General features: G+C 38.8%; 1 protein-coding gene across 1 annotated transcript; it reads left to right on the forward strand.

Moving 5' to 3' along the window:
* The first annotated feature begins 18,126 nt into the window (after positions 1–18,126).
* LOC105500592 (zinc finger protein 41 homolog) lies at positions 18,127–18,863 on the forward strand. The gene has a single exon (XM_011926197.1). The coding sequence runs from the start codon at positions 18,127–18,129 to the stop codon at positions 18,631–18,633; it is 507 nt and encodes a 168-aa protein (XP_011781587.1). The 3' UTR covers positions 18,634–18,863.
* The last annotated feature ends 5,711 nt before the right edge of the window (positions 18,864–24,574 follow it).

The following is a 24,574-nucleotide window of genomic DNA, read 5'->3' on the forward strand; positions in this document are numbered from 1 at the left end:
ATTTAATCTCACCTGTTTCTTTTTACCACTTTAATGTGGCTATTGGAAAATTCTAAATGACATATGTGACTCTGGTTTATGGCTCACATTCTGTTTCTACTGGACTGTAGACATAAATAATCGTGACTAAGTAGACCACTTCTATGAAAGTGGATATACAAGTAAACTCAGAACTAGAAAATTTTTCATGTAATTCAAATTGTTTTTCAAAAACAAATTCTTTTCATTAGTATATTATATTGTCCAGAATTATCTAGGTGAATGCCATTATTGTATATTCACATTTTTTAGTATAAACACTGCCTGTTGCATTTAAGTTTACCTCATGGGAATTTCTATGCCTTGTCAGAAATAAATTGTTGGAAACTCTTTTTAGTATAGTGGCAGAAGGGCAAAAAAGACAAAAACTCTCTCCACCAAGCCCCTTTTTTAAATATCATTTCAACTTTTATTTTAGATTCAGGGAATACATGTGTAGATTTGTTACATGGGTATATTGTGTGAGGTTTGGGATACCAATGATCCCACCATCCAGGTAGTAAGCATAATACCCAACAGGTAATTTTTCAACCCTCGCCCTCCTCCCTTTCTCCCTTCTAGTAGTATCCACTGTCTACTGTTCTCATCTTTATGTCCATATGTACCCAATGCTTAGCTCCCACTTATAAGTGAGGACATGCGGTATTTGATTTTTTGTTCCTGAATTAACTCACTTAGGATGATGGCCTCCAGTTGTATCTATGTTGCTGAAAATGTCATGATTTCTTTATTTTATGGCTGCATAGTATTCCGAGACATATATGTACTACATTTTCTTTATCCAGTCTACCACAGATGGGCATCTGGGTTGATTCCATGTCTTCACTATTGGTAGTGCTGCAGCGAACATACTAGTACATGTGTCTTTTTGGTAGAAAAATCTATTTTGCTTTGGGTACATACCCAATAATGGAATCACTGGATCGAAAAGGAGTTCTGTTCTAAGTTCTTCGCAAAATCTTCAAATTGTTTTCCATAGTGGCTGAAATAATTTGTATTCCCACCAACAGTGTATAATCATTCCTCTTTCTCTGGAGCCTAACCAGCATCGTTTTTTTTTTTTAACTTTTTAATAATAGCCACTTTGACTAGTATAAGATGGCATCTCATTGTGGTTTTTATTTGTATTTCTCTGATTAGCGGTGGTGAGCAATTTTTCCTGTATTTGTTGTCTGCTTATCAAGCCCTTTTATAATGGCCTTAATCCATTCATAAGGGTAAAGTCCTCATTACCAAAAGGCCTCCCAAAAAGCCCCACCTACCAACACTATTGCACTGCAGATAAAGCTTCCAACACATGGGTTTTGGAGGACATATTCAGATTATAGCAGTGAAGGACACAAAGGAGGGCTAAGATTATTAATTTATTTAAAGATAATTCTTAAAAACTGAGGCAAATCAGTCATGGTGTTACATTTATGTGACAAAAAATATTTTGACAGTATTGTTTGAAATATTTTCTAATTTTATTGATATAAAATCAAACTTATATTGGTAAATTCTCCTTCCCTTCTAACTTGTAAGAGCAAGTTATTGGTAAGAAATAGAAATAATTGGCCGGGTGCGGTGGCTCACACCTGTAATCCCAGCACTCTGGGAGGCCAAGGTGGGCAGATCACGAGGTCAGGAGATCGAGACCATCCTGTCTTAACACAGTGAAACCCCATCTCTACTGAAAAAAATATAAAAAATTAGCTGGGCGAGGTGATGGGCACCTGTAGTCCTAGCTTCTCGGGAGACTGAGGCAGGAGAAATGGCGTGAACCCAGGAAGCGGAGCTTGCAGTGAGCCGAGATAGGGCCACTGCACTCCAGCCTGGGCAACAGAGCGAGACTCCGTCTCAGAAAAAAAAAGAAATAGAAATAATTACAAGCTACACTTTTTCAGTCAGACTAGTAATACATTTTCTTTCAGCCTATTATCTGAGAAATGTTATGAAATCCCCATACCCGGTATTAACTAGATTTGCCTTTAAGATATATTTTGCAAACAACGATCCACTTTTGATTCAGGGAAGTTTCTCTAAACTTTCTTCTTATTCAAAATATCTGCTTCTGTCACAGCCTTCTTTCTTTCACTGCTTTCTGCAATAATAAGATCATCCTATAAGCTCCGTGAGCTGAAAATAAATGTATTTCTGAGGTAATCCTCTCTGGTCCCAGGTTTCTAATTAAAACATGGTACTCTGGTGTGCCTCTGTTTATAATCAGAGAACTGAGAATATATTGACAAAGGCTCTCCATTCCTCTATGGCCCCAGCCCTCCATACACAATTAAAATAAATAAATAAATAAATGGTTTTAAAGCTACGGGAGGCAGGGTGTTTTGAAAGTGTTCAAAATAACTGTAAATATTCATACATGCCGGTACCAACACACTTTACACCTCTTTGCTTCTTATTGCAACAGCACCTTTCACCAGGGAATCTGAAATTCTTTAGATATTTACACTTCACCTCACCAATGCACACCGATTTTGCTAGATCTCACATTTCCTACTCAATTGCTGCTCAACCTATCTCTCCATTTCTCTCCCTTCACTTTCCCTTCCTCTTACCTACTTCAAGTTCAGTGTGCCTGAGCCTGAGTCATAGCATAACAGAGAAGCATCTCTCCTCAGTTTGAACATCCTGAATCCAAGACAATGTTTATAAGTTCAGAATTGATTGAATTATGGATGTTTTCCATTATCTGCATTTTAAAAATCTATCCTATGTCAATTAAGTAAATAGATCAGTAAATAGTAAATAAATCAACTGCTGATTAAATTATTTTGTTAGTTGTTACATTTGCATTGTGAAGCTCTTTCAAATCTTTATGTAGTGGTTCCACCAAATCCTAATATCAAGTACCTATCTGAATTTACAAACAATTCTAAAAGAAAATTCATCACGAAATCCTTGTTGTTCCATACATTAAAAAAGAATAAACACATAGCCCTTTGTACACAAGGTTGACTTCCTAACCAACACTTACGGCAAGTAGGTGAATTACTTTAATTATCCAGAAAATTCCTTTTTAAAATGTGATTGCTATATTTGAAGGGAAAAAAAATAACAATTTACACAGACCTTAATACTCTAAATACAATGTTTTGTGTAAACAGATAATTTTTCTGTTTGTGGATTCACCAAGCTAGTGTTTAAATTGTAGTCTACAGATCAGAAGCGATCAGTGAGAACCTCTCTTTCTGCACGTAGTGCTGCCGCTGGGAAGAAATCGGTCATCATGAATATTCATTGGACACCACCAAGTGCTACACCAGACTGAGATGGAGAAGGAGAAATGGTCCATCAAATTAGAATAAAACCCCTTTTAATGATTTATGAAAAAGAGAACTATGAAACCTTATGCACTACAAGATTTTATGTCTTTTATGTCAACTTATGAATAACTTTTCCTCTGCAATATTCCAATTTTATTTTCCCTTTAATAATACAACTTTTAAGTACTAAGGATACATAAGATACTTTGTATTAATGATACTTAGTCAGTCATGGATGCCTGACTTATAAAGGAATATTTAAAATATTCAAATATTTATGGTAGTAAATCTACTTTACGAGGAAGAGTTGCTATCTGACTGCTTGTACAATGCTGTTCTGTCCACTACCTTCCTGTCTTTTTTTAAATTAGGTTGTATTGCCCAACTTGCCTGTTTTAAACATTCAGCCAATGTCCCTGAAAAGTTTTCATCATTATCAAGTGAAAATCTGAAAATGAGAAAAGTATTAGTATCTACAGCTCTCTATTTTTGTCTTTAACTTATCATGTACCTATTTTGTGCTATTATATGTATTCAGTATCTTACATATATCCTTATTTAAAGAGCATGGCATCATTGTAAAGCAGATACATTAAGGTCTCTGTTTTACAGATGAAAAAATCAAGGTTCAGCAAGGACTTGCTCAAAGTCACACAACTGGCATGTGACAGAGACTGGATATGAACTGAGTCAGACTCCAAATTTGGACTCGCAAAAGACACTATCTTTGTGCTCTATAAAGTGCATTCATTAGGGCCTTTATCATGCCAGTCTGTCAGCAATTGTGCTCCCCCTGGCTCAGAGCCTTTCCTCCACACTTCAATCAAATAGAAATCCCTCATTGCAGTTTAGACCGAAGTGGAGTTACTAGCCCAAAGTATTCAGGTTAGCTCTATGGATAGTTCCCAACTTGACAAAATCATAACTGACCTGTTGAGAGACGCAGATGATTCAGGAGATAATTTTTTTCATACTGTACTGGGAGGTGAGTGGTAAAAAATACCATAGGATGAGGGAAACAAGGGGAAAATGAACATAAACTATATCCATTATAACAATATAAAAAGATAAACTGGCACACCAAACATCATTGTTATTATGAAGAACTATTTACTATCCGAACCTGACCACAGTTAGAAAACCTGCCACATCACAAGTGCCTTGGATAATAAAAACATCTATTTCAAATGTTTTCTTAAAAAGCATTTTAAGAACAAGAAATGAAGAATAAATAAGATCTCAAAACAGAAAAAAATCTAGCTGCATAAACTAAACAGAATGCTGAATGCTATCCTCACCCAAACTGTCTTTCCTTTATCTTACTTACCTATCACCTTCAATACACAATAAAAGTTCAGTCACAAAATCAGCTTAGAAAGGAGAATTACCTGGCCTAACTGCATAGATTGATTTAATAGCAAGATACTCTCCTGCAAAGACATTTATGTGTTATCTGGAAGAACTTTTAGCGCTTCATTTTATATTTTACCAGTGATTGATTTATTATAGGAAAAAGATTCAATCTTTCCTCTTATTCTCAGCAAGAAGTGTCAGCAATGTGATTTTTTTAAGAAACAACAAACCGAGCATGAGGGTTCATGTCTGTAATCCCAGCACTTTGGGAGGCTGAAGTAGGTGAACCACTTGAGCCCAGGAGTTCGAGATCAACCTGGGCAATATGGTGAAACCCCATCTCTACAAAACAATTAGCTAGGGGTGGTGGCACATGCCTGTCATCCCAGCCTCTTGGGAGGCTGAGGTGGGAGGATCACTTGAGCCCAGAAGATCAAGGCTGCAGTGAGCCATGATTGTGCCACTGCACTCCAGCCTGGGTGACAGAGTAAGAGCCTATCTGGAAAAAAAAAGACAGGTTCAGTTGATCAAACAGGAAATCAGCGTCTGTGTTTTCAGCTGGATCTCCCAAGTTACAGTGTTCATCTTCTGAATATGCTGCTATTCTTCCTCTTTTTGACCTGTTTCTGCACTTCCTAAGGTCTCTAGCCCATAATCTTGCTCTGGAGACTACCATCTTTGAAATCTAACTCTCTCTTATACTCTTAGACACATTTTTGGTTTAGATGCTCATTACTAACTCTCAAACTAGAACACCCATTCTTTTCAAGCAAGAAATCTTTTCTTTCCTATTTACTTTTGTTTTTCCAAAGGCTAGCACAAAATTAGCACTTAAAGATAACTTTTGGCTAGCTGACTATTTCAAGAGTTCCAAATGACTTGGATGGAGACATGATTTTAAGTCATCAAAGGTCCATGACAACATATAAACATTGGACTGTTTCAAGATGGAGGTTTGACTGGTGGTTTTTCTTCCCTTTTTTGGTGCAATAGAATTTACATATTTAAACGTTAGGTCAGTTACCTAGAATAAGTTAAACATGAGACCAGTTACTTAGAAAGAAAACTTGTTTTGAGGTTGCTAGTAATTTGGGTTCCAAGTTTTATGAGCCAGTAAATCAAATATTAAAGAACAAGATAATTGAATTTGAGAAGACAGTAGAAATAAGGATGCACCCCTTGAAGAAACAAGGAGTTCCCCTAGATAAACAGAAGAAATGGACAAGGAGCAACAGCAATGGGGCAGTGAGTACAAGGCAACCTCCAAAGTCTGGAAGTAGTCCTTGGGGAGTCGTTCAAGGAAGGTAAAGGGCCACCGCCTCATAGGAGTCGAAAGAGTAACTGACAAAAGACCATTAAGCCCAGAAGTTGACTAGAACGTGAGTTGCTCAGGCAGAATACCCAGCCCTACTCAGCAAGAATGTCCCATTTCATGTGCCCAGCAATGACAACCAATTGTTCTTATTGACCTATATGCTCAGAACTTCACTTCGTTATCATTCAGCACCTCAACCACTGATTACCCTGTGTGGACTATTTTCCTTAAACCCCATCAACTTGTGCTAATGTACCCCAAGAAAGGGAGGTGGGGCTGTTGACGTCTGGTGGGTAAGGAGAATTATCAGCATATCTGGCAGGCAGGGAGAATTATCGCTACATCTGTACTGTGTGGGATGAAATGAGCAAAGGGTGGTAAAATCCCTACTCTACTGGCATCAAAACAGTTGAACCATCTATTCTCAAGTGTGGAATCCTTGAGGCTTTCAATGTAACAATTTCTTTGCAACTTATTAGTGAGGCTACTCATGGTAGTTTAAATATACCTGCTTTACTCTATTCCATCCTAAAATATCACCAGAATAATAACAGAATAGTAGAGGGGATAGCAATAGATAAGAGATACTATAATTTCAGAAGACAGAAAGTAGATGGACCAGTGTTAACTAGCAAAGCAGAGGAAATGAAAACTAAGTGCGTGGAACTGGGAAGCCAATAACAGGTAAGCTAGTTGGTGCTCCAGAATCCCAGGAAGCATGAGGAATTTGAGAAATCTGCTTACTACAGAGGATGAAGGGTGAAGAGTGGGACTAAAAACAAGAGTGTGGCTGAAAACCTATATAGAGGGAAGTTATTTCCCAGTCTTTCACCCACCCCATCCAGACAGAAAACTTCCCATACACTATTTCATCAGGAAGGGAGAGATTTATTCTAGATAATTAAACCATCAATCCCCTTCTCCCTATCAACTTGTAAAATACTGGAAGTCAGAAAATTGGGGAATTCTTTTCTGGAGAACTTGATCAACTCAAGGAAAGAGAATATTGAGAGCTGGGTGTCTTCTCCCACATAAACTACTAGATCTTTGCCCAATCAATAAGCCCAGCCAGATTTTAGTGTCTCAGTCAGATTCTTAGTGCCTCATTCTTTTTTTTTTTTTTTTAATTTTATTATTATACTTTAAGTTCTAGGGTACATGTGCATAACGTGCAGGTTTGTTACATATGTATACTTGTGCCATGTTGGTGTGCTGCACCCATCAACTCCTCAGCACCCATCAATTCATCATTTATATCAGGTATAACTCCCAATGCAATCCCTCCCCACTCCCCCACCCATGATAGGCCCCGATGTGTGATGTTCCCCTTCCTGAGTACAAGTGATGTCATTGTTCAGTTCCCACCTATGAGTGAGAACATGCGGTGTTTGGATTTCTGTTCTTGTGATAGTTTGCTAAGAATGATGGTTTCCAGCTGCATCCATGTCCCTACAAAGGACACAAACTCATCCTTTTTTATGGCTGCATAATATTCCATGGTGTATATGTGCCACATTTTCTTAATCCAGTCTGTCACAGATGGACATTTGGGTTGATTCCAAGTCTTTGCTATTGTGAATAGTGCCGCAATAAACATACATGTGCATGTGTCTTTATAGCAGCATGATTTATAATCCTTTGGGTATGGGGTGGCTGGGTCATATGGTACTTCTAGTTCTAGATCCTTGAGGAATCGCCATACTGTTTTCCATAATGGTTGAACTAGTTTACAATCCCATCAACAATGTAAAAGTGTTCCTATTTCTCCACATCCTCTCCAGCACCTGTTGTTTCCTGACTTTTTAATGATTGCCATTCTAACTGGTGTGAGATGGTATCTCACTGTGGTTTTGATTTGCATTTCTCTGATGGCCAGTGATGATGAGCATTTTTTCATGTGTCTGTTGGCTGTATGAATGTCTTCTTTTGAGAAATGTCTGTTCATATCCTTTGCCCACTTTTTGATGGGGTTGTTTGTTTTTTTCTTGTAAATTGGTTTGAGTTCTTTGTAGGTTCTGGATATTAGCCCTTTGTCAGATGAGTAGATTGCAAAAATTTTCTCCCATTCTGTAGGTTGCCTGTTCACTCTGATGGTAGTTTCTTTTGCTGTGCAGAAGCTCTTTAGTTTAATCATATCCCATTTGTCAATTTTGGCTTTTGCTGCTGTTGCTTTTGGTGTTTTAGACATGAAGTCCTTGCCCATGCCTATGTCCTGAATGGTACCACCTAGGTTTTCTTCTAGGGTTTTTATGGTATTAGGTCTAACATTTAAGTCTCTAATCCATCTTGAATTAATTTTCGTATAAGGAGTAAGGAAAGGATCCAGTTTCAGCTTTCTACTTATGGCTAGCCAATTTTCCCAGCACCATTTATTAAATAGGGAGTCCTTTCCCCATTTCTTGTTTCTCTCAGGTTTGTCAAAGATCAGATGGCTGTAGATGTGTGGTATTATTTCTGAGGACTCTGTTCTGTTCCATTGGTCTATATCTCTGTTTTGGTACCAGTACCATGCTGTTTTGGTTACTGTAGCCTTGTAGTATAGTTTGAAGTCAGGTAGCGTGATGCCTCCAGCTTTGTTCTTTTGACTTAGGATTGTCTTGGCAATGCGGTAGTGCCTCATTCTTTAAATACAAACAGTAAGCCAAGCATGTTAGTCTTTTCAGGAAAGCTTCAACATGAAAGAGACCAAAACAAATAAGCAAAAATTTTAACAAAAACAGAGCTCAGAAAAGAAAAGCAATATGGAGAGAAGCAGCAGCCATTTGTAATAAATAACCTCACAGGAATTAAGAGAGCATTACAGTCATAAAACAAGGTCAGGATGCTATGTTTCAAAAAGAAAAGTCAGTGAACAATAAAGCACTCTTCAAATTTAAAAATAAAATAAAATTTTACATTTTAACAAAAGAACTGGAAGACAAAATTTTTCGTTTGAGTATTTTTTTTTTACTTTTTAATCTTTCATTTTTATTCAATCATTCTCATAATTATATTATTAAATCTCTTTTCAAATCAGTCCAATCATTTAATTCTCCTTGTATTCTATTGCTACTATTGATTTATTGAGCACTCACTTGGTATTTAGTACTTAATGTATATACTCCCATTTAACCTTCACACCCACACTTTAAAGTAGAAAGTATCATTGCCATTATATAGGTGAGAAATCCTACATTTAAAAATGTTGAACTTGTTCAAGTCACATAGCTAAGAAGCAATAAGGTCAAGGTTGAAACATAAAGTTGGCTAAGTTATAGTCTTTATACATATAGTTATTAGCAATGATAAACTATATCATGTAAAATCTCATCTATTTTTACTGAATTAATTCAAGGTTGTCTGGTTATGCCTCTGTGAAGCTATCTTACCCAGAACTTCTGGATAAAATTAATATTAACTTCTTTTTCTAGATCTGAGTAATGGCAGATTCTCATAAAAATATGAGTAAAAGTGTCTTTTTTTTTCTTTTATTATTATTACACTTTAAGTTCTAGGGTACCTGTGCATAACGTGCAGGTTTGTTACATATGTATACTTGTGCCATGTTGGTGTGCTGCACCCATCAACTCGTCAGCACCCATCAACTCATTGGCACCCATCAACTCGTCATTTACATCAGGTATAACTCCCAATGCAATCCCTCCCCACTCCCCACTCCCCATGATAGGCCCCGATGTGTGATGTTCCCCTTCCCGAGTCCAAGTGATCTCATTGTTCAGTTCCCACCTATGAGTGAGAACATGCGGTGTTTGGTTTTCTCTTCTTGTGATAGCTTGCTAAGAATGATGGTTTCCAGCTGCATCCATGTCCCTACAAAGGATACAAACTCATCCTTTTTTATGGCTGCATAGTATTCCATGGTGTATATGTGCCACATTTTCTTAATCCAGTCTGTCACAGATGGACATTTGGGTTGATTCCAAGTCTTTGCTATTGTGAATAGTGCCGCAATAAACATACGTGTGCATGTGTGTTTATAGCAGCATGATTTATAATCCTTTGGGTATGGGGTGGCTGGGTCATATGGTACTTCTAGTTCTAGATCCTTGAGGAATCGCCATACTGTTTTCCATAATGGTTGAACTAGTTTACAATCCCACCAACAGTGTAAAAGTGTTCCTATTTCTCCACATTCGTTTGAGTATTTCTTATAATGTTTGAAAAATAAAGACATGAACAGTAGGAATACCACTAGGAATTACAGACCGAGAGAACAGGGGGAAAAAATGTATCAAAGAAATAAGATAATTCCCACAATTGAAGAATATGAGTTTTCAAACTAAAAGGTTACACTGGGGGCCAAGGAGTGTCCCTTTGTAGTAGCTTTCAGATTCCAACAGCTTTCAGATTAAAAAAATCATACACAAAAGTTCAGCATAATAATAGCATCAGACTTCTCAACAGCAATACTATACTAGAAGCTAGAAGACAATGGAGCAATGCTTTCAAATATGACAGGCAATTGAGAATTCTATACCCAGACAAACTATCAAGTGTGACATTGAATAAGACATTTTCAAACATGTAAGTTTTCAAAAAATAAATTACCTTCCATGCATCATTCTCAGAAAGCTATAGGAAATTGTAATCTGCTAAAACAAAGTGTTTATTAAACTCTTGATATCCTTTTGGCACATGAAATACCTAGAGTGATAGCCTCTCTTTTATTCTTTCTTTTTTTTTTTTTGAGACAAGAGTCTCACTCTGTCACCCAGGTTGGAGTGCAGTGGCGCAATCTCGGCTTACTGGAAGCTCCGACTCCCAGGTTCACGCCATTCTCCTGCCTCAGCCTCCTGAGTAGCTGGGACTACAGGCACCCGCCACCACACTCAGCTAATTTTTTGTATTTTTAGTAGAGACAGGGTTTCATGGTGTTGGCCCAGGTGGTCTCGATCTCCTGAGCTGGTGATCTACCCGCCTCGGCCTCCCAAAGTGCTGGGATTACAGGTGTGAGCCACCGCGCTCAGCCCCTCTTTTATTCCTAATATTAATTTCTGTTTTCTCTCTCCTTTGATTTTCTATTAATATTTCATAATTGTATATATTTATATTACTTGATATGGTTGTCTAGCATATTAATCTTTCAAAGAATCCAATTCAACTTCATTAATTTTCTTTTTATTATTATTTTCTTCATCTTACTTTAGGTTTCATTCTCTCTTCTTTTTCTGGCTGCATAAGGTAGAAACTTGCACCATTTATTTTAAACTGTTCTTCTTTTTCTAATATGAGCATTTTAAGCTATAAATTTCCCTCTAGGTACTTTTTTAGCTGCTTCCCACAAGATTAGATATATTTTCATATTAACTTATTAAGAAATATTTTCTAACTCTCCTTATGACTTCCTCATAATAATTTATTGAAAAATATTTTCTAATTCTCCCCATGATTTCTTTTTTGACCTGTGGGTTAATTAGTATTATTTAATTTCCAAATAATGGAGGATTTGTCAGATATATTACTGTCACTGATTTATAATTTAATTGGTTGTGGTCAGAGAATATACTGTATACAATTTCAATGTTTTGAAAATTCATTGAAATTAATTTTATGGTCTGGCATATGGTTTATGTTAGTGAATGCTCCATGTGCCTTTGAAAAAAATTGCATATTCTACCTTGTCAATTAGATCATGTTGATTAATAGTGTTTTCCAGATCTCTATTCTTATTTTTTTGTCTGGTTAGTCTATCAGTTTTTGGAAGAGAATTGTTAAAAAAAAATATTCAGCTATGATTTTCCTATGTTTCTGCCTGTATTTAGTTGCTCCCCTATGTCTTCAAATAGTTGTTTTTCATGTTTTGTTTAGAGTTTATTATTGTTAACTGCAGGATTAATCTGATACAATCTGCTCTATCATTACCAGAGGCAGAAACCTAAGACTCCATTTTGAGAAAAATATTTGTATTCTAATGTTTGACTCAAATTTCTAAACATATTGTTGTATTTCCCATATCTGCTCCCCACCCTCAATCCTGCCATGATATCATGAAAGGTTCTGATACCAAAATATATAATTCCCTTAGTAGACTTTAGAATTACTTTCTTTCCATTTTGTTTCTGTGAACGAGCATTATATTGCCCTTTATTGAAATGCCTTTAAAGGTTTATTGAAAACAGATAAATATAAGACAAGAGGAAAATCTTCTCATTCCACTAGCCTGCCCAATTTCCACCTCTTCTCTCAAAAGGGGAAAAGGAACAATTATGAGAAGACACAGAAGATACAGGAGACCCTGTCTATCTATGGAAAATATTTTCTAGAAATTCGAGGAAAGAGAAAATTCATAACCATAAGAGGGATTGGTCCTGACCAAACTACAAGGTAACAGAAGAGATTGATATCTGGCAATCAGAAGAACTGCAAAGGCCGTGCTGAGATTTAAGGGGCAGTTTTGGAGAGAAATGAGAACTGCCTGCTGCTACTGAATACACGTACTCTTTCTGCACAGTACGAAAATCCAAAACCATGAATCTCAAAATCCCATATCATAAGTTATATCACCATTATAAAAAGCAATTTTGCCAAAGCATCTATTTTATGTGGCAGTATCCTAAAAGCTCATAAATATTTGAACTGCAGACAGACATTTTTCTGAAAATTGAAACTAACTTCATAACTCTGAGTTACCTTTTGGAAGGTGTAGAAGTAAAACTTATCCAGCCTATAAGACAAAGTCATCTGTCCTATTCTTATCCCTGTGAAAGGTTTTTTTTCTAGCTGAGCTTTTTTTCATGGGAGCATATGAGTCCTCTCAAGTTTTGGCACGTTTAATTGCCCCACATCCACTCTGCAATAGTCCAGATAGTAGATCAAAAAAGAGAAGAACTAGTCTATCTTGAAAAAAATCACTCTAACTTCTTCAATTACCTTAATGAAAAAGAGAAAAATAAAGAGGAAAAGAGAACATGTGGTTCAGTAAAGAACACAAGTAAATTCAGAATCCCAAAGTTCCAATATTAACTCTGTTATTACCACAGTATGTGATCAAGCCATCAGTAATGTTTATATTGTTCATCTGTTAAGTAAGAGCATGTACAGAGAAGGAATGAAACATAGGTCATGAAAATGAATGCAAGTATTTTTTATCTTAAATGCCTAACGTGTCCTGATACAACCATTCCTTTCTTTCCATAGAACTACTGAAAACCTTGAAAAAGCTGGACTTACATACTTTTCTCCACATCTAAGACTGGCAGAGAGTCTCTTCAAAAAGACCTTCCTTAGCTACAACCACCGCTAACCTGTCATTCTCTGTTCCTTATTCTATATTGCTTTTCCTCATAGCATTTATCACTGTCTGAATATATCTATACTTGCATGTGTGTGTGTATATATATCTGTATATATATACAGATATATATATTTGTATATATATACAGATATATATATATTTATATATATATACAGATATATATATCTGTATATATATATAAGATATATATATCTTATATACATATATCTTATATACATATACAGATATATATATACACAGATATATATATATACAGATATATATATTCCTCTCTTTTATTATTCAGACTATGATCTCCACTAGGAAAGAAAGGCACTTTGGTTCCCTGCTATATCCCCTACACTTGGAAGCCATACCTAGCCTAGCCATAGTAGAGACTAAACAAATGTTGATTGAATAAATGAATAAATACAATGCTGGCAGTCAAAAAGAATACATAATGAAGCAGATTGAACTAATTCAGTATTTCTCATACTGAGATCTTGAATTATCTGGAAGTCAGCTACAAGTACAATCACACTGGCCGGGCACATGTTTGTGGCTCATGTTTGTAATCCCAGTACTTTGGGAGGCTGAGGCGGGCAGATCATGAGGTCAGGAGTTTGAGACCAGCCTGGCCAACACAGTGAAACCCTGTTTCTACTAAAAATACAAAAATTAGCTGGGCATAGTGGTGGGCACCTGTAGTCCCAGCTACTCAGGAGGCTGAAGCAGGAGAATCGCTTGAACCCAGGAGGCAGAGGTTGCAGTGAACCAAGATCGTGCCACTGCACTCCAGCCTGGGTGATAGGTGAGGCTCTAGAAACATTTCATCCTAGGCTGTGACAATTCCATAATAGTTCACTGCGTTCCTGGTACCTTATACTGCTGAATGACTTCTATGGGCTAAATTCAATATTTTTGCAACTATTCCAGTTCTCTATAGTCTACTCACATAGCTTAACTTAACTAAGGATTTTCACACTGGGTACTTAAAATAAAAGCAGAAGGATATCCATATATTGGGCATGTGAACAAAGGAAGAAATAGAAACACAATGAATCGACCCATCCTACAAATTCCACTCTGGGTCTCATAATAGGAGATCCTTATGACTGTAGACACATTTTCCTTCCTGGATTGTGGATTGGCTTCTTGGCTTTCCATCTTTTCCATTATCAGTTAGAGACATAGGATATCATACTAATGAATAGATATAATAGCAACAACAGCAATCTCATGCTACACATACACACACACACACATATACTCTGCTCCTTTAGAACAAAACTAGCTTCTCTCTACCTCAGAGTCCGTTTATCCCAAGGCCCAGCAAAGAGCATAGGGTTTTTACTACCTTCAACTGATTCAACTGCTCTATCTGGCTGAAGGAAGTTCAATAAATCAGATTATTTCTGTGTGCAGCTCCTGTTGAACTACCATTTGATTCATCATTTTGAGCCAAAGTATCTTCACTGACTAAATTCACAATATTATTATTGACTTTATTCCCTTATACTTTTTTCTTAAACAGGGAGGAAAAGTCTACCTATAAAGAAAAATGTTCACATGAAATAAGCCAGGCATAGAAAGACAAACATCATATATTCTCACTTTTTTGTGGAATCTAAAAATCAAAACAATTGAACTCATGGACATAGAGAATAGAAGGATGGTTACTAGAGGCTGGGAAGGGTAGTAGGGAGCCGGGGAGGATGGGGGATGGTTAATGGGTACAAAAAAAAAAAAAAGAATAAATAAGACCTACTACTGATAGCACAATAGGCTGACTATAGTCAATAATAACTTAATTGTATATTTTTAAATAACTTAAAGAATGTAATTGGATTGTTTGTAATTCAAAGGAAAAGTGCTTGAGGGCGTGGATATCCCATTGTTCATGACGTGCTTATTTCATATTGCAGGCCTGTATCAAAACATCTCATGTACCCCATAAATATATACACCTAGTGTGTACCCACAAAAAAAAGTTTTAAATAATTTTTAAAAATTCTTTTAAATGTTTATTCATACACTGAAATCCATTACATCTTTTCTTAAACCCAACACCTAAGAGTAGATTACCATACGATATGGTTTGGCTGTGTCCCCACCCAAATTTCTTCTTGAATTGTAACTCCCATAATTCCCATGTGTCATGGGAGGAACCCAGTGGGAGGTGACTGAATCATGGGGGCAGGTCTTTCCTGCACTGTTCTTGTTACAGTGAATGAATCTCATGAGATCTGATGGCTTTAAAAATGGGAGTTTCCCTGCACAGACTCTCTCTTCTCTTGTCTGCCACCATGTGAGATGTGCCTTTCACCTTCTACCATGGTTGTGAGGCCTCCCCAGCCATGTGAAACTGTAAGTCCATTAAATCTCTTTCCTTTGTAAATAGCCCATTCTTGGGTATGTCCTTATCAGCAGCGTGAAAATGGACTAATACAGTAAATTGGTGCCAGTAGAGTCAGGTGCTGCTGAAGAGATACTTGGAAATGTGGAAGTGACTTTGGAACTGGGTAACAGGCAGAGATTGGAATGGTTTGGAGAGCTCAGAAGAAGACAGGAAAATGTGGGAAAGTTTGGAACTTCCTATAGACTTGTTGAATGGCTTTACCCAAAATGCTGATAATGATATGGACAATGGAATCTAGGCTGAGGTGGACTCAGATGGAGATGAGAAACTTCTTGGGAACTGGGGCAAAAGTAAATATTGTTATGTTTTAGCGAAGAGATTGGTGGCATTTTTCCCCTGCCCTAGAGATTTGTGGAACTTCGAACTTGAGAGAGATAATTTAAGATATCTGGTGGAATAAATTTCTAAGCAGCAAAGCATTCAAGAGGTGACTTGGGTGATGTTAAAGATGTTCAGTTTTAAAAGGGAAACACAGCATAAAAGCTTGGAAAATTTGCTGCCTGAGAATGCGATAGAAAAGAAAGTCCCATTTTCTGAGGAGAAATTCAAGTTGGCTGCAGAAATTTGCATAAGCAATGAGAAGCCAAATGTTAATCATCAATACAATGGGGCAAAAGTCTCCAGGGCATGGCAGAGAACTTTGCAGCAGTGGGGAAAATATCTCCAGGTCATGTCATACACTTTTGCGGCAGCCCCTCCCATCACAGGCCTCAAAGTTTAGAAGGAAAAAATGGTTTCTCGGCCAGGCCTAGGGTTCCTCGGCTGTGTGCACTCCAGGGACTTGGTGTCCTGCATCTCAGCCACTCCAGCCATGACTAAAAAGGCCCAAGGTATAGCTCTGGCTGTTGCTTCAGAGGATGGAAGTCCTAAGCCTTGGCAGCTTCCACATGGTGTTGAGCCTGTAGGTGCATAAAAGTCCAGAATTGAGGGTTGGGAACCTCCACCTAGATTTCAGAGGATGTATGAAAACGCCTGGATACCCAGGCAGAAGTTTGCTGCAGGGGTGGGCCCCTCATGGAGAATCTCTGCTAAGGCAGTGCAGAAGGGAAATGTGGGATTGGAGCTCCCACCCAGAGTCCCTACTGGGTCACCACCTAGTGGAGTTGTGAGAAGAGAGCTACCATCCTCCAGACCCCAAAATGGTAGATCCAGCAACAGCTTGCACCATGGGCCTGGAAAAGCCACAGACACACAACACTAGCCTGTGAAAGCAGCCAAGAGGGAGGTTATATCCTCCAAAACCACAGGGGCGGAGCTGCCCAAGACCATGGGAACCCATCTCTTTCATCAGCCTGACCTGAATGTGATACCTGGAATCAAGGAGATCATTTTGGAGTTTTAAGATTTTACCATTATGCTAGATTTTTGACTTGCATGGAGCCTGAAGCCCCTTTGTTTTGGCGAGTTTCTCCCATTTGGAACAACTGTATCTACCCAATGCATATACCCCCATTGTATGTAGGAAGTAAATAACTTCCTTTGGATTTTACAGGCTCATAGGCCGAAGGGAATGGCCTTGACTTAGATGAGACATTGGACTGTGGACTTTTTTAGTTAATGCTGAAATGAGTTAAGACGTTGGGGGACTGTTGGGAAGGCATGATCGGTTTTGAAATGTGAAGACATAAGATTTGGGAGGGGCCAGGGGCAGAATGATATGATTTGGCTGTGTTTCCACCCAAATCTCATTTTGAATTGTAACTCCCACAATTCCTACGTGTGTGGGAGGAACCCAGTGGGGGGTGATTGAATTATGGGGGCAAGTCTTTCCTGCGCTGTTCTTGTGATAATGAATGCATCTCATGAGATCTGATGGTTTTAAAAACAGGAGTTTCCCTGCACAAGCTTCCTCTTCTCTTGTCTGCTGCCAGGTGAGACATCGCTTTCACCTTCCACCATGATTGTGAGGCCTCTCCAGCCATGTGGAACTGTAAGTCCGATAAACCTCTTTCTTGTGTAACTTGCCCAGTCTCGAGTATGCTTTCATCAGCATTGTAAAAACGGACTAATACACCATAATAAAACGTTTCAAAAATATTGTCTATTGTCATTGTATAGTAAGCAGCAATGCATATATGCTGACATCAATAGAATATGTGCCTTAGAAGTCAATACCTATTTATTTTATGAGCAACAATTTAGTTTCAACAAAAGAACATCTTCTGCGGGTGCCGAGGGCTATCGGGGACGTGGGCAGGGAGCATGGGGATCCCGTGAAGAGGGCGCCCCTTTCCCACCCCTGGCCCCAACCAGAGGTGTGCCTGCCCTGCCTCGCCCTCCAGCAGTCCTGGTAGGGCCGGGGTCCATCCGTGCTCTGCAGTGGGAGGTCCTCGTCGCCCCTCGTTTCCAGCAAGAGAATGGTGGCCCTTGGCCTCCCAGTGCAGTGTCAGTCCTGCCCTGGGAGCATGGAGAGTTGTGTGGGAAGCAAGCCATTCTTGAAGTGGCGCCAACAAAAGAGAAGTCAGCAGTTCCTCAGCCCTCACGCTTCCAAGGAACAGAGAAGATGCAGAAGCCTGCAGGCAGAAAAAAGAAGATGCCGACCCGGAGGGAGAAAGCCAATGCGCAGAAGAGCATGCTCAGAGAGAAGGCGTTGGGGGATAGAAAGCCACCTGAGAGGCCCACTGTGCCCAAGAAGCCCCGCACAGAGCCCCGCCTGAGTCCTGAAGAAGAAGAGCACATCTTTGACGCCTTCCACGCTTCATTTAAAAACACCTTTGAGGGGGTTCCTGTGTTCATTCCTTTTCGGAGGAAGAAGCCGTACAAGTGCAGTGAGTGCAGGCAGATCTTTAAGCACAAGAAAGCCCACATTCACCATCAGAGGGTCCACACCAGAAAGAAACCCTTCAAGTGTGAGCAGTGTGGGAAGGCCTTTCGGCACAGCTCCGGCGTCACCAAACACCAGAGAACTCACACTGTTGGCCTTCATCAGACGTGTTGCCTGGGGGGTGGGGGGTGTTCTGCTCTTGGGACCGCACTGGAGGGGCCACCCCAGGTGCAAGTGGGCAGGTGAACCACCAGAGGGGAGCCGGGGCACTTATGGCCTCCTGACGGTCCTGCCACCACAGTCACTGCTGGAAGCATGGCCTTTGTGGCTTCTCAGTGGACCTTGGTCCCGATGAGGGGTACGTGGCATGTCCGTGGTGTCATATACCTGCCTCTGTGATGACTGCATCTCGCACTGCTGGGCGTGTGCTGGGGAGGCCAGTCTCCCTGTGGGGCTCCCCAGGGCTATGGTCAGCTCACTGCTGTCAGCATGAGGGTGAGGGAGCAAGCGGGAGTGGCCTCCGCCTCACCTGGATAGACTGTCCCTGGATGCCCCCCACAGGGCAGAACATCCTGGTGGGCCCCTTGCCCCAGATCTTCTTATGCATCCGTTCCCAGTGTGATCTGAGGCTGGACGGCCTCAGTCAGCTGTCACCAGGAGAGGAAGGCTCACACTCCCAAAAATGGACATCTCAGGAGGTGAAATTGTTCACAAGCAGGCATCAAAGCACATGTGATATGTGATCCTGGATCAGAAGAGTTGTTGGGAAGGACCTTGCTGGGACGTTTGGCAGACCGGGAGTGTAGACCAGGCACGGTCGGCACCAGCTCAGCAGTGACAGGGCAGTCCTCACTGTTGTCCTCCTACTACAGATGCACACTGAGGCTCTCCGCAGCGGAGCATGACATCTGCAGTTTGCGCCAACAGTGTGTGCATGTCACTGGAGAGTGACAGAGGAGACTGGCTAAATGTCAGTCACTGGGGAATCTAGAACACAGGGCTGATAGGATGGACCACCAGATGCAGAAAGATATCTCACCAAATGCCAGCCCTAGGTCATGCCCACAGAGACACCAGCAGCAGCGCATGGCTGGCAGGACCATCTCGGCCTCTCTAACAGCAGGCAGACTGGTAGAGCAGATCACTCCCAAAGAAGGAAGTTCCAGATGAAATATGAATAGCCCATTTTTCACTTCATGAAACATTGTTCCCTTTGTACCTGAAAGAAAATTGAAATACTGCTTCTCCCCATTATCTATGCTTCCCTCACAGACCATCCTATAAGCCAAACAGCAAAACAGGCAGTTGACCCCTAGACAAAAGCACTGATTTTTAAGGCAGCAGAATGTTACTGAACTATCCACATACTCCTAACCCCACCCCACCTCCACCCTCAGACACCTTATTCCTACATGCAGGGAGTTTGAACTCCCAGAAAACATCCAGACATAAAAAATGACTCACTGCTCTAAAGTAATTATGTTTCCATTAAAAAAAAAAAAGAAAAAGAAAAAAATAACTTCTGCAAGCGAATGAGGCAGGAAGTGCCCTGGTAACTGTGCAAGGGAAAGGCTGCAGTCTTTGCATAACCTGTTTCCTCGAAGTGTCAGAGAAATACACACAGAGATAGGAAACGATCACAGTTATACACAACAGAGCTGCCCTAGATAAGCACCTGATAGACAGTGAGAACTGAGCTACGTACGTCAACTAACCTTCATGCTATAAATACGAGGAAAGGCTTTGACTGACACCTAGATCCAAGGAGCACATCCAGTGGTAGAAACTAAAAGAAAAACAACATGCAATCTATTATTTTTAACTTCACACACACACACACACAAAAAGTTATCTTAAAGATGAAAGGGAAGAACAGTCTTCTGAAAACAATTTGCTACAGAAACCAAAATAACATTCTAGAAAACTTTTGACAATAAGATACAGGACCTGAAAGTCACTAGGTCAGAATATGCTGAGACGAAGTAGAAAACAAATGACATTAAAGAAAAAAAATGAAAAAACTAAAATGAAAATGGACATATAAGATAAGAAAGCTAACAAGGCAATAAGGGTTTACTGTACATCAGAGTAGAATTTACACTGGAGAAAAATGCATTCATAATTTGAAATACAAAGTTGAAAAGTTATTTCATAAGTCAAAGGACAGGAATAAATAGTTGGAAACAATGCAGGCACACTAGATATAGAGCAGGAAGAATAAAATTCCAAACTAAGAACTATAGATAGACTTGAAAAGGAAATCAAAATAGTTGGCACGGGTGCAATAAATCAAGGAAAAATCTATTTAGCTGAAATGTATACATATCTAAAGATCTCATCATGCTCCAAATAAAGTTAATAAATAGACACATCCAGACAAATTTTTAACTTATAATAAAGAAAATGTCCAACAAGCATTTAGGCCATGACACTAGTTAACTACAAATAAATATACCATGATATATACAAATAAATAAATATGCACTGTTAGGTAATAGCGAAGTTGCCACAGCATGTTAAGAGGAAAAACCATTTTCTACTACTCAGTCAAGTTGTCATTCACGTGTGAGGAAAATAGAAAGACATTTTCAGAAATGCCAAGTCTCATATAATACAACACTTAGGGATCTAAAATTACTAAAAGGTACAGTCCAGTCTGAAAAAAAGTGGATTAAAATTAAAAGCACAAGAATGTAAACAGGGGGTTAAAAGAACTAGTATGGTCTAATAAACTTCACATCTATAAGGGAAGTTAGTTCTTTCATGCAGCTTCTGGTATGACAAGCTCCCAGTAGATGGACCCTTTATTCCCAAACATAGATTTCATCTTAGACATTCATTGACATAATAATCTCCTGATAATAATGGTCCATGGTCTCTTATCCACAATATCAAAATCCAAGAAACTTTGAGAACAGAGAACTCTGAGATCAGAGAACTGACATGAGGCTATTTATAGTTTTTGTAATCTTCTGAATGCTAATATTTATCATTTTGCTGCATAAATATTAGCAAATTGGATTGCAGCTTATTGCCACATACTCTTCTGTGGCTATCATATAACATGCAATATTTTCCTTTCTAAAAAAAAAAAAAAAAACTTGTAATTCTGGAGCACATTCAGGAGTTCCAAATAAGAGATCGTGGAACTCCACTAGATAAACTCACCCAAATGGCTCACTTTCTTATAGCAACCCTAGCCAGTTTATGCATCAATTATGTACACCACCTCTCACACCTCTCTGGACACTCAAAACAACTGATTTCTTTCTACAGTGTGCAAGGGACTGTCAATTTTAGAAGACATCAAGGGAGGGGGACTCATCCCTGACTATCTCCTGAATACCTATACTATCTGCCACGCTGAAAGCTGGAGGAACAGTTCTTGGGCTCCTTCAAAAATGATGAAACATTCTATTCCCATAGCTCATCTCAAATTGTCTCCCTTCATGCACATGTATCCCATATTTAATCAATTTCTATTCTCTCCAACCCATTGGAAGCCTGTCTTTGACCTTGAGCCTTAGCCATCTGACCCTAGCAAAACGTCAGGTCTAATATAAGAGGTTGTACATTCCTGACACAGCTGTGGGACACTCCAAGTATGTGAACAATCAGAGTGGCATTTACTGGAGGATGACACCCAAATTTTGAACACTCTGTGGTACATTAATGCTTTCCTAAGCTTTGCTTCAAGGATGGGAAGGATCAGATTATGCTTGCCTCTGTTTCTCCAGCTCATTTACAGATGAGCCATTAAACATTCCCTACTTGCCCTCTTGGAGATCCTTCTAATCTCTAACTCCAGATCTGTTGGCTCTGATTCACTTATTCTCTATCATGACTGTTTACTTCAGATTCCCCTTTGGTTATTTATCCAGGCTTTTTTCTGTATGCTTTGGATGTTTTAAAACTTCATTCAGAATACAAAATTTTGTTTGCCTGTGCTCAGTGCTTTGCAGCCATAGCCGAGCCCTATTGTATTTGCCAGAATTAAAACATGTAATCAAAAATAAAATAAAATAAAATTATGATTAAATAAAGTAACCATTGATCTATTTCAGCTAATGGAAGTCCAAAGATATCCCATCCAAGACTTAATGGCTCACCTGTGGTGAAGAGGAAACCAAGCATCTTTGATCTTTATGTTCTACTACCAGAATATATGGCTACCATGCTTAAGCTCATCTCACAGAGGAAGATGGAGCTAGAACAATAGATTTCATTTACATCTCCCACACAGTATGACGGAAAAGGAGCAGAAAGGCAAAGAAGATACACTCCTCAGCTGAAACTGCTTCTGCGGACTTTCCAAAAGTGTCACTCAAAGCTTAATGCTTAATGTCATTGTCCCAACTCAGGAATGTGTATTCACCTAGCCATAAGGAAGGTTAGCTTGAATTTGGCCAGCTGCCAAATACATACATACACAAATACACAGGGTTTTGTTTGTTGAAAAAAGAAGAAATTAGGCTGGGCAATTAGCAATCCACCAGCAGTTTCTGCCATAGTCACCTACTATGATGCCTTAGTCCCAGCATTAGGAGATCAGATGTTAATCAGCAATAATAAAACATGCACTCTCAACTCATCGCTCATCCAGATTCATACAAAGTAGTGAGAATGTCAAGATTACTGAAGTCACAATTTTCTATTAATAAATAAAAGGCAAGAGATGTGTTTCAATGGGCTGGAAAAAGCAGGCATATCCTTTTTAAAATTTTAATGTGGAGTTTGTAGGTGAAAGCTCTATTGACAATGTCCAGGAAAGCTGAAAATGGTACTGGCCATACTCACTTCCAGTTTTCTCTCCATCTTCTCCATTATAGAAATTCTAGCCACATCAGGATACCACAGACTTATCCCTTCCTTTCAACTTGGCAACATAGGCCAGGGTTACTGACATGTTTGCCTTTTCCAACACAGCTAGCATCCTTGTGTTTTCTACAGTGGGGCTCTCTGTGATGTCAGATGAGTTTTCCAGTCATGGTACCTCTTAAAAGTTTTAAGACATTTGTAAGTAAATAAAAAACACTCAAGAAACCTCACAGAACATAATCTCAGAATCCTCAAAATATTTTGTGGCAACCAGAAAAGAGGAGGATGAGGTCTAGGAAATCTCTTCACCCAATTCATGTGATCAGATTTTCTAATTATCCAGAAGAACCAATACATATAGGCAAGCAACTTAAAAACATGTTATTCTGAAATGCTATGTGTATTTTTTAAGTGTTTTATTCCATCATGTATTATTCCAAAACCATAAATTAATTATATGCAGATTAAGAGGCAGACACAAAATCCACTATTAAAAATATTTCATTTATGTTATAAAAATAATTTAATCTATTTTCTGTCTCTAGAGATTTGCCTACTCTGGACATTTCATATAAACGGAATCACACACTAGATGGTCTTCTGTGACTGGATTCTTTATTTAGCATAACGTTTTCAATAATTGTATGGTATGTCAATTATATTTCAAAATGTTATTCTTAAAAATCAATGTTAAAAAGTAAAATAAAAATATAATGTAAATTGATTTAAAACACTCAAATACAACAAATTTAAGATGACTAGAAGTAAAATTTGAATAAAACTTTAGGGGAGGCCAGGTGCAGCGGCTCCCACCTGTAATCCCAGCATTTTGGGAGGCCAAGGCATGCAGATCACTTGAGGTCAGGAGTTCCAGACCAGCCTGGCCAACATGAAAAAACCCCTCTCTCTACTAAAAATACAAAAATTATCCAGGTATGGTGGCACACGCCTGTAATCCCAGCTACTCAGGAGTCTGAGCAGGAGAATCACTTAAATCCAGGAGGCAGAGGTTACAGTGAGCAGAGATCATGCCACTGCACTCCAGCCTGGGTGACAGAGCAAGACTTTAGATGAAAACTAGCAAGAAATACAATAGAAATAATTATTAATTTCAGATAATATAAACTTAATGCAAAAAGTATCAAATGTAATAAGAAAGATTTTATTAAAGAGACACCTATCAGGTTGGTGCAAAAGTAATTGTGGTTTTGCTATTACTTTTAATGGTAAACGCCATGATTACTTTTGCACAAGTCCAATACAATAATCATCACTCAACATCAGAGAAATGCAAATCAAAACCACAATGAGATACCATCTCACACCAGTTAGAATGGCAATCATTAAACAGTCAGGAAACAACAGGTGC

Source organism: Colobus angolensis, unplaced genomic scaffold (genome assembly GCF_000951035.1).
Source record: "Colobus angolensis palliatus isolate OR3802 unplaced genomic scaffold, Cang.pa_1.0 Scaffold119, whole genome shotgun sequence".
Lineage (NCBI taxonomy): Eukaryota > Metazoa > Chordata > Mammalia > Primates > Cercopithecidae > Colobus > Colobus angolensis.

Excerpts from the sequence above, each read along its gene's own strand:
- LOC105500592 (XM_011926197.1), top strand. The coding sequence starts at position 18,127 with ATGCAGAAGCCTGCAGGCAGAAAAAAGAAGATGCCGACCCGGAGGGAG.